The sequence below is a fragment of the Etheostoma cragini genome, chromosome 14 (genome assembly GCF_013103735.1).
Source record: "Etheostoma cragini isolate CJK2018 chromosome 14, CSU_Ecrag_1.0, whole genome shotgun sequence".
NCBI classification, from domain to species: Eukaryota; Metazoa; Chordata; class Actinopteri; order Perciformes; family Percidae; genus Etheostoma; species Etheostoma cragini.
In genome coordinates this window covers 14,571,257-14,583,206 of record NC_048420.1, presented here as the reverse complement: position 1 = coordinate 14,583,206, position 11,950 = coordinate 14,571,257, and the positions used below count along the sequence as shown (strand labels likewise).

The 11,950-nt window shown below is 33.7% G+C and overlaps 1 protein-coding gene across 1 annotated transcript; it reads left to right on the top strand.

Moving 5' to 3' along the window:
• Nucleotides 1–3,724: 3,724 nt before the first annotated feature.
• LOC117956966 (relaxin-3 receptor 1-like) lies at nucleotides 3,725–5,569 on the top strand. The gene has a single exon (XM_034892370.1). The coding sequence runs from the start codon at nucleotides 3,916–3,918 to the stop codon at nucleotides 5,128–5,130; it is 1,215 nt and encodes a 404-aa protein (XP_034748261.1). The 5' UTR covers nucleotides 3,725–3,915; the 3' UTR covers nucleotides 5,131–5,569.
• Nucleotides 5,570–11,950: the final 6,381 nt, after the last annotated feature.

Genomic DNA, 11,950 nt, shown 5'->3' with positions numbered 1-11,950 from the left:
TGACATAAGACTGCATTTAACATTTAAATATCAAGGGTCCAAAGAAAAAATGTATAACTTTGGAGACAAAAGTCTTAATTACTGTTTTGTTATAGCTAAATGGAGTGGAGGTGGACATTTTGAAGGCAGACTAACAGGTCTTTGAGGGTCAGAATTGTAGCTGATAGACAGGTGTTCAAATACATATTTGCAGCTGTATCACACAAGTAAATAGTAAAAAAAATCATACAATGTGATTTTTGGATTTTTGTTTTTAGATTACGTCTCTCACAGTGGACATACACCTACGATGACATTTTCAGACCCCTCCATGATTTTTAAGTGGAAGAACTTGCAAAATAGCAGGGTGTTCAAATACTTATTTTCCTCACTGTATATATGTATATACATGTATACATATGTGTGTTTGAATGTATGTATGTGTGGATGTATCTATGTATGTGATCAAATGATTTGTGAACACCCCACACCTGACTCATAATGTTCAGAATGTTCTTGCAGGAAAGAGTCATAATGTTATAAAGGAACTGATGTTTCCCCTGTCTCCATTCTAAGCTAAGCTAGCTGTTTTCAGGCATGTGTGTTCTGTGTTGGTGCTTGAGTTGAAGACTAAAATATCAAATTCTTGTTTGTGTCCAAGTAGTTGTAGTATGGCCTTGATTTAAAAAAAGGTTGAATGGGAGTCAAAAGCCAAACTTACCGTTAAAAAGCACAATGCTGAACAAGATGGATGCCAAAAGAGCAAATTTAACAGATCTGCATCTCTGCTAAAATGAGGGAATAATAAATCTGTCAGTTTGTAGAAGCAACAAAGATCTTTATCTGATCAAAACATCTGTTTATTAAATAAAATGTAGAAATATTTAGACAGTTTCTTCCTTCATCATGATAAAGCTGGGCAACAGAGAAAAACATTCAGTTTGGAATTGACCCATTGTTTTGCATGTTGTTGCCAATGACAGCATGAACACTCGCATGTTTTGTTCAGCTAGTGTATGAAGATGGCTCAGTTTGGACAGACCAGCATTAATCAACTACCCCACTCTTCCGCCTATTCCAAGCTAACTTGATTTAGTCATTCATTGCTGATGTTCCTTCCACTATCAACGATTTATAATGAAGAATTATCTCTGCGGGTCAATCTAATCTTGAAGCAACGCCCCGCATATAAATAGAGAAAAAAATCAAATTGTCTTTGCTACATTTTTATTTTCTGTCAGTGTACTCATTTTTTCAACTTCATGTACAATAAGGTCCAACTGCCTTAACACTACCATCAATATGTTAAGCACATTGTTACCTGAAGCCTCTGCGCAAAGACCCAGCAAGACTAATTAAACCTATGAAACCATGTGAACTGTTTTCCCTAGAGAAATAATTGTAGTATGTGCTCTATTTAATTAGGGCAGAGGCAAGTTATAGTAATCAATAAGTGTAAATGTTGAAACATAAATTAAAGGAACATGCCACCGTTTGTTAAAATAGGGCTTATCACATTCTCCGTTAGCTGTAGATAGGTGGGCCAATACATTATTTTGTCTCAGTAAATTGTCTGTGCTTCCACCCAATATAGTCCCAAGTCAATATTGGTCTAGGAAATCGTCTAGTCTTACTATGCATTGCCATTTGTACTCGTGAATACGCAAGCCACAAGAAGTAATTCAGTTTTTTTTTTTGGCTCACCTTTACTCACAACGTGTTAATTGGCAACATAGGATTCCATTCACTACGCTAAGATAACTAGCACTGCCGCACCAGACTAAGACAATGCATGCACCGAGACAAAAAATGCGTTGGCCCACTTATCGACAGCTAGGGGAAACCGTGATAAGCCCTATTTCAACCTTTCCTGACAGACCCTGAACTAGATTTGATGTTTTGGTCAAGACTAAACAACACTTTTTGGAAAAACCTTATAAAAAGGGATGGTTGAATAATAAGAGAATAACAAGACTGTGATTTTCCATTGAAAAAATATAAAAAACGATAGCAGGATTAAATATCCCAAACAAAAAAAAACTGGACACGCACCCAATTTGCAAATTTCTTACTTGTTCATTTTGTCATGTAGCACTTTTCAAAACATGTTACAAAGTGCTTTACAACTAGATAAAATCAGACAACCAAACCAAACCCTAGAGTCAAATATATGTTCTTCTCCATAAAACAGCGAGTAGGTACAATAAGAAAGAAGGAACAAGGGTCAAAGTACAGTAAGTAAGACCAGACAGCAGAGAGAGAGCATTTAGTGCTTTGTACAGGTGAGTCCGACAGGATGGCTTTGACTGTCCTACTGTATTTTTAACTGCATGATGCATTCAAGAGTTCAAGAGACCATGGATGCTTACTGGTTATAGGAAAACTATGGAATACCCAAAAAAAAAAAAACTGTCAAATCAAAAACATTTTGTTGACAAAATTTGATAACAATGTGGTGAAGTGAAAAAAAATCTGAATCAAGGAATCCAAGAAGAAAGATCTGTTTGTCAGAATTAAAAAAATAATTTGTTTCTCTTTAAGGTATTCTGCCATTTATTTGGGTTCATTGTTCTTTTTTACTATAAAATGTCACCTTAATGTGTTGTTTTTTAGTATTTCAGTAGTGCCATTATGGGTCATTTCCAGTCTGAAATATGCAGAGAGAAATATATGATGGGGTGGAGCATGAAATTAGTGTGGGTGACATCCACAGTGTTGCTGTTGTTGTTTTCCACCCTTGAGATAATCTCATGTTGTGCAGCAGACCTGGTGGCTACAAGAAAGCTGTTGCTACCTGAATATTTACCTCCTTTATGATATTCAGGTAAGAGTTTTTTTTCCCATATGGCTATGATCCTATATGTATAAGAATTAGACAAACAGCTAAAGTTGATTTTACCTTGAACAGGCAAGAATATTAAGTTTACTGTTATGTCTGACAGGAGTTATTCCAAAGAAGAAAAACTAGCAAATCACAGGGTGCTAGATCTCTTTGTTACTTTTAACTAAAATTAAGAGTTTAGATTTGGTTGTTTATTACACTGTTTATCACAATTCAAAAATATGTGGAAATATACCCCTGAGCTAATGTATGCTACACATTTTGTTTCAAAATGTATTGTCTTTGAAGTTTACAGCCTTAGATCTGATGGTTTTCAAGGGACTTGTACACATTTTGATAATGAAAACGTACTGACATAAATAAATAAATAAAAGAAATTAGGCAATTTGTCGGTGTTCCAATAATTTTCTTTACCTTTTGCTCAAAAATAAGTTTTGGGTTAATACAGTTAAAGTAAAATTTCCAATTATTGGTAAATTGTTGACTTAGACATTTATGTTTAAATACTTTGACTCAAGACCTGAGAAGAAATGAATAAGATTATCTGAACTACAGTAAAGAAGTTCCTTAGTGAGTGCACCTGAATCTTGCTATTTATCCTCTTAATTACCCAGATTTGATCCAAATGTTAATGTGTGAAAAATAAAACATGTATATTGTTTCTATAAACAATATCAATACATTGAATGTTTAGTCACACACATGATCATGGTTTGCAATATGGATTATATTGATGTTGATTAAATATGATTGCATAATAACAATAGACTGGAGGAGTCTTGACAGGTTTTTCCACTTCAAAGGGTGAAATTAGTTTAATCACTTATTTATATTCATGTTTCTGCTCAGATAAATTCTTTGAGATCTAAATTACATTATCTAACTCTGTGGGTAACACATAAGTGTAATTTGTTTATCTGACAAGGCTAATGTACTTATTTACTCATAAACTGCAGCACCTATTAAGTAATAATCATTTCCTCTTTCCTTGCAGGGATAAACAACTGTCAGCTAATAAACAGACAACCAGAAAATAAATATAAAAATAACAGCTGGACAACCTTAACCCTCAGGATTACCTTCAGGGTAGAAAAATGTCAAACATTGACTTCAACATTCTTGAGCTCTTCAACAGTATCATCAGTGGTTGCAATGTAGGCCCATCCTGTAATAACTCCCATTTGATTTTCCACAACACAAGCCCTGACAATGGGCTGGAAATTCTTGATGATGATGGATCCCCTTGGCTAAGAATAGTCATCTCTGTAGTGTATTTTGTTGTGGCTACAGCAGGAGTGTTGGGGAATCTGCTAGTGATGTTCCTGCTGTATTCTACTCACACCATCACCACAGGCACCATCAACTTCTTTGTGTTCAACTTAGCTTTGGCTCACTTGCTGTTCTCCCTGGTCTTGCCGTTTTGGGCCATAGACATTGCTCTGGACTACAGCTGGCCCTTTGGCTTGGCCACATGCAAGGCTGTGTCCTTACTCACTGGGCTCAATGTCTTTGCTAGCTGTTTTTTCCTGACAGCTATGAGTTTGACCCGGTACTTTTATGTGGCTACAGCTCTCAAACCCAGCACCTCCCTGTGCAGTAGATCTTGCACTTATCCGGTGACCACAGCTTTTATCTGGGCCGGAGCACTTGTTGCTGCAACGCCCAGAGCTGTGTTCGCAGACCTGAGACTTGTGGGCAGTGGCAACGACACAGCATGCTTGCTCCGTTTCCCAGATGGTACAGCCTGGCTTGGAATGAACCAGCTCCTGCGTGTGGTACTGGGATTTCTGCTGCCCTACGCTATTATCATCCTCTCCTACCTGCTTTTGCTGCGCTTCCTCTGTCGGCACAAACTGAAGGGCGGCCGCTCTCAGCGAAAGGCTGATATTTCAAAGTCTGTGGCAGTGGTGGTGCTATCATTCTGCGTCTGCTGGTTTCCCTACAATATCCTCACACTTTGGGGTGTCCTGATCCAACTTGACATCGTTGATATCAGCCCCTCATTCTACTTGGCTCAAACATACTTTTTCCCTCTGGCCAACTGCTTGGCTTTCACCAGTAGCTGCTTCAACCCTGTCATCTACTGTCTGGTGAGAAAAGAATACCGTGTGGCTCTGCGTAACGTGCTCTTCAAATTAAGCCTGGCTATCACGTCAAAGATACCCTATGGCATTAATTCTGAGGAGGGGTCGGGACAAATTGTACAGCTGGCCATTCCACTTAATGAAATGTACAGCGAGACATTTCAAACTGACACAAGGAACTATGCACCTCTGTCAACACTTCCAACAGTGGTGTCCCCACTCTGAAGCCACAGCACAATGATGAAACTATTTCCACTACTTTACTTTCAAGTAACAAGGATGGTGTGTTTTTATTTTAGATTGTGTGCTTTAGGAGGATCTGTCTTTTCCTGTAAGGATGTAAAGTGTATATGTATTTCAGATCTGTCCTCTCTCTCGCTTATGTGGTTCTTGTGTTTTACAATTCTAGCTGTCAGAATTGACTTAAGTCTTGTTCCGAAGGCGTAATAAAAGTTTCAACTTTGAAAGAATCTTTTACTTATTCACTACAAATGTGTTGTCCAATATGTCTATCCTATTCAGTTTCTTAATCTTCTTCATATTGTATTATTGAAAAACTTCATGTACAAATGTCTACTACTGCAGTTTGGAACAATTAAAATGTCTTCACTCTATGTCTGGATAGTGCTTGTTTGCTTGAATAGAAATCAAATAAAATTGTTTCCAACCTACACTTTTACTACTAATTGTCTTTTTGATCACCCGGACCCAAGTTTGCTCCTTATAATGTAAAGCTTTCAAGCATGATGTATATTGATTTCTGGCTTTCTGTGACTACATTTGTTTTTTGATTAGTTTGCCTTGTGATGCTTTGACACACAAATTGTTGACCACTGCCTTAATTATGGTTTGACAAGTTATTCAAATGTTATCATATATCAGGGTTTCAAAACTGTTTTGCTAAAGTTTTCGTTATGGCCAAATAAGACAATATCAAACATTTAACTATTATATTTGACTTTTATCTAAAAATTGATAATTGCTGTATATTGCTGCAGCTTTAGGAATTTTGACATTAAATAAACAGTCTGAAATGATCCACATTAAAACTGAAAAATACTGTTATCTCCTGCTTATTTGGCCTTCTGGGACCCAGTACACTACAAGATGTTTTTAAAGGCTTAAAAAGGTTTAAATTGATTCCACTCATTAATTGCAGAGTACAGATAGATAAAGTAAAATAAGAGGCGTAAATAAAACTAGAATAATATTATAGATAAATACATTATGTTTAATAGAAGAGATAAAAGTAACAAGGGAAAGTATTGTGGTTTAAGTGACAGTTGTGGTATTCATGGGCATCAGTTTGGTTTGAAATATGCTGGGGACAGACACATTTGGAAGTGCATTTTCAGAAGTGCTGGGTACAACGATAGATACTTTTTTTTTTTTTTCAATGTTTCGTAAGTCATGTTTTGAAAGACACTGTCCTAATGTAAATTAATACAAATGTATACAAAAATGTAATGCTGTCCGACACGTTTTATGAAGAAGAAAGCCTTAAGTTTTCCAAAAGCATTGGTCAGATGACCCACTGTGTTCTGCTTCATGTAGTCTGTCCATGTGGACATTGTGACATAATGTGACATCCGAAAGAGGAGCTACAAAAGGAAAGAAGCATGTGTAGCAGTGCAGCAGCAGAACGGCTGTGTCTGTGCCTGCCCTGTGGGGATAGTGCCACGCCCCGGTGACTGTCTGGTGTGAGTGTGACTGTGTGTTTGCTTTATTTCCTCAGAAGGAATCCCTTCAATGACATTTTGAACATGTCAAGAGGCTAAAACCATGTTTAAAACTTGCCCTGTTTAGGCTTGTTGGGGTCTAACTCTAGCAGGAGGATAACACGGTGTAGGCAGCCCAGATTTGTTTTTGTTTTTCTCTCTACTGACAGCACTCCAAATTCACAAACAGAGCTACATGTATGAATTCTCCTTCAAACAGTGTACACTTGACTGAAACAAGATGTGATTGAGTAATGGTACTTGTCTGTATTAATATGGAAATGTAACTGAAAGCCATTCCAATGTGAATGGCTGATCCAGACATACACAACTACTGTCAATTTAAACAAATACACCAGTTATATGCCTAACTTTCATTTTAAATGCAAAGATGCTAAAGGAACATTATGCACTGTGTCTGGGATTGTGAAAATTTAAAATTTTAATTTCAAAATTAAAACATTCTTGAGGGAGGTGATTAATAAACCATGTTCATCTTGTCTTTGAACATTCCACTTGACCCTAAGAGAATGTTGCTGCACCTGAATCAAACAAATCTAAATCTGAAACTTTATTTACTGCAGACAAAAAGGACTATAGCTCTCATCTGCACTATGACTTATTGACTTGATGAGATATATATATATATATATATATATATATATATATACCTTGTTGTGACTAGACAAATCACAACATGTAAATAGGAACATATCCTATTCTAGTTGGTGCCTTTTTTCTTTTACATACTACAAAATGAATTTTGAATGGCTTTTTCACTGTACATACCATACTATGACAACTTTTGACATACTACACTAAGACGTTTAATCACTTTTTTCAACATACTATACTACGATTTTTTCATCCCTGTTTTTCCAGATGCTGTACTGTGAATTTTTATCACTATTTTCAAAACAGTATACAATGACTTTTTATCCCTTTTTTTGAGATGCTATACTATGACTTTTGCCTCACTCATTTTGACCTACTTAACTATAACTTTTCATGTTATTATCACTTTTTTGGACATTCTGGACTATGGCTTTTCGTGATTTATCCTTTATTTAACCAGGTTATACCCATTGAGATTAAAAATCTCTTTTGCAAGGGAGACCTGGCCAAGACAGCAATCAAAATTACATCACATCATTACATACGCACAAAGACAGACACATGCATACTCTACTATGACTTTTTTATTACTTTTTACAATATGCAATACCATGTCTTTTTATCACTTTTTTGACATACTATACTAAGGCTTTTTTCAACATGTTATACTATGACTTTTATCACTTTTTTTCAACACATAATGCTATGATTTTTTCATCACTTTTTTAGACATGCTATTCTATGACTTTCTATCACTTTTTCTGACATACTATGACTTTTTATCACTGTAAAAGAAATTGTACTATGACTTCATACATTTTTTTCAACATACTATATACTATGACTTTTTGTCACATTTTCAACATTCTATAAAATGGCTTTTTTTGATATGCTATACTATGACTTTTTGTCCCTTTTTTTAGACACACAATACAATGACTTTACATGATTGTTTTTTACATATTGTACCTTTGCTTTTATTGACATACTATACTATCACTTTTTACAGCATATTATACAATCACTTTTTTATCACTTTTTTTTTAACATAACTTTTTGGAGAAGTGTCATCACCTTGCAATAGCTCACTTGCCCTCAGACCCAAAGGTTGTGGGTTCAATCCCAAAGAGTAACAAGGTCATCATCTTAAACATAATCAACCAACGTGCTTTGGACACCTTGCCTGAATGTTTAAGATGTTTCTGAGCATCAACATGCACCTAGAATGATCTAGAATGATGAGCTCATTAGTTTGTGTCCTAGATGAACATAGAACTGTGTACTCTGGCATTATGTTGTGGGGATTAGAGACAGGTTTCTTAGAAGAGCCGTACCTCAACAAAGTTGATTCTGGTTTTCAGAGCAAGAGGATCAGAGTTTCAATCTCTTACATACCACTCTTCAACTTAATTAGTATGCTTGTTCCTTGGACATAATCAACATCGATGAGCAGGAATTCTTGGCACTTCTGCTGAGAGATGGCTCATGTTTTTGCCATTTCCATCCTCTTCTCCATTTAGCGCTTTTCCCTTTACCTCCTAAGATGCTGGGCCCCGACCATCGCTGCATGGTTTGGTGGCACGGTGACAGAGTAGTAAGCGCTGCTCCAATCAGGACCAGCAAGTAGGCACTGCAGACTCGTGCTCTTGGTCGATCACCAATCCAGGCTGTGGAGTTTGTATTGTTTTTCCAGAATTTCTTTGACATACTACACAATTACTTTTTCTTGACTTTTTATTTTTGACACACAGCACATACATATAAACAGATACTAAACTTGGTTTTTATCACTTTTTTGACATACTATACCATGGCTCTTTTTTTTTTTTTACATACTATACTATGAATAATTTAACACTTTTTTTAACGTACTATATTATTCCTTTTTCCTCAACTTTTTTCAACCATCTATACTTGGAGTTTTTCATCACTTTTTTTCAACATACTATACTAAGGCTTTTTAATCACTTCATACTATAATACAAAATGTTCATTCTATGACTTTTTTCAACAATCTATACAAAGGCTTTTTCATCACTTTTTTCAACATACTGTAGTATGACCTTTTGTTACTTTTTCCTCAATGTATACTATGACTTTATATCACTTTTATTGACATTCAACAGTATGACTTTTTTCACTTTTTTGACATGTTATACTATGACTTTTGCCTCACTTTTTTGACATAGTATACCACGGCTTTTTATTGCTTTTTATAATTTGTATCAATATGCTATATTATGTCCATGCATCACTTTTTCGACATTCTATACTATGACATTTTTATAATTTTTTTTCAACATGCTATGACTTTTTAGGGACATGTCATCACTTTGAGCTTGACTTTGCTCACTGAGATCCCAGATTACATTCAGACCTAAAGGTATACTATAATGACTTTTTTATCACATTTTTCAACATATGTTTTTTTTTCCCGACATGTTGTACTTTTGCCTCTTTTATTTCAACATACTTTACTATAACTTTTCATCACCTTTTTCAACATACTATACTATGGCTATTTTCAACTTTGACACTTTGCAATAGCTCACTAAGGTATATTATACTGTGACTTTTTGTTACATTTTTCAATGTGCTTCACCATGACTATGCATCTTTTTTCAACATTATTCTATGACTGTTTCTTTACTTTGTTCAACATTCTGTACTATGGCTTTTTATCACTTTTTCAACATGCTGTACTATGACTTTTCCAATACCTTTTTTCAACATTTCTCCTCACTTTTTTCAATATGTATATGATTATATATCACTTTTTACAACACACTATACTCTAACTTTTTATCACTTCTTTTGACATACCAAGGCTTTTTTCGACATGCTATACTATGACTTTACATCACTATTTTCAACATATACTGTGACTTTTTCAACACTTTTACACTACAATACATGGTATTTTTTTTTAAATGTTCTACTGGGGCTTTTTCAACATACTATAGTATGACTTTTTCAACACTTTTCCTTAATGTACTATATTAAACCTTTTTCATAATTTTTTCACATAATATACTATTACTTTTTTCAAAATACTATACTATGACTATGACTATGACTAAATACTATACTTTTCCAACACTTTTCTTTAATAGACTATAGTATACCTTTTTCATTATTTTTTGACATACAATACTATTACTTTTTTCACTTTTTCACATGCTATGTTATGACTTTTTCCTCACTTATTTTTTAACATACTATACTGTGATCTTTTATCACTTTTTTCCACAAAGTATACCACGACTTTATATCACTTTTTTCGACATTTTATACTATGACTTTTTACTGCTTTTATAATTTGTATCAATATGCTATACTATGTCCATGTTTCACTTTTTCGACATTCTATACTATGACATTTTTATCACTTTTTCCACATAGCAAACTACGTATTTTTCATCATTTTATTCCAGATACAATACTATCACGTATAACATACTATACTATGACATTTTTTTACATGCTATATTTTGAAAAATTCTATTAGGGCTTTTTCAACATACTATACTGTGATTTTTTATCACTATTTTCAAAACACTATACTATGACTTTTCCAACTCCTTTCTTTAATGTACTATAATGAACCTTTTTCATCACTTTTTTGTTATACTATACTATTACTTTTTTCAACATACTATACTATGACTTTTTTAACACTTTTCTTTATGTGCTGTAATAAACCTTTTTGATCACTTTTTTGACATACCATATTGTTACTTTTTTCAACATACTACACTATGACTTCTTCAACAATTTTCTTTAATGTACTTTAATAAACCTTTTTCATCACTTATTTTCAACATACTATACTGTGATCTTTTAGTAACTATAGTATATATAGTACTATAGGAATATATAGGACTATAGTAAACCTTTTTCATCATGTTTTTGACGTAAAATACTAAGACTTTTTTCACATGCTATATTATGACTTTTACCTCACTTATTTTCAACACACTATACTGTTACTTTTTTCAACATGCTATACTATAACTTTTACAACACTTTTCTTTAATGTACCATACTGAATCTTTTTCATCACTTTTTATACATACTATACTATTACTTTTTTCAACATACTATACTATGACTTTTTCAAAAAATGTCTTTAATGTGCTATAATAAACCTTTTTCATCCTTTTTTTTCACATACTATACTATTACTTTTATCAACACACTATACTATGACTTTTACAACACTTTTCTTTAATGTACTATAATGAACCTTTTCATCACTTTTTTGACATACTATACTATTACTTTTTTCAACACACTATATTATGACTTTTTCAACACTTTTCTTTAATGGACTATAATGAACCTTTTTCAATTTTTTTTGACATACTATACTATTACTTTTTTCAACACACTATACTATGACTTTTACAACACTTTTCTTTAATGTACCATACTGAATCTTTTTCATCACTTTTTTTACATACTATACTATGACTTTTTTAAACATACTATACTATGACTTTTTCAACACATTTCTTTAATGTACTATAATGAACCTTTTTCATCACTTTTTTGACATACTATACTATTACTTTTTTCAACATACTATACTAAGAATTTTTCAACACATTTCTTTAATGTACTATAATAAACCTTTTTCATCACTTTTTTGACATACTATACTATTACTTTTTTCAACATACAATACTATGACTTTTACAAAACTTTTAATG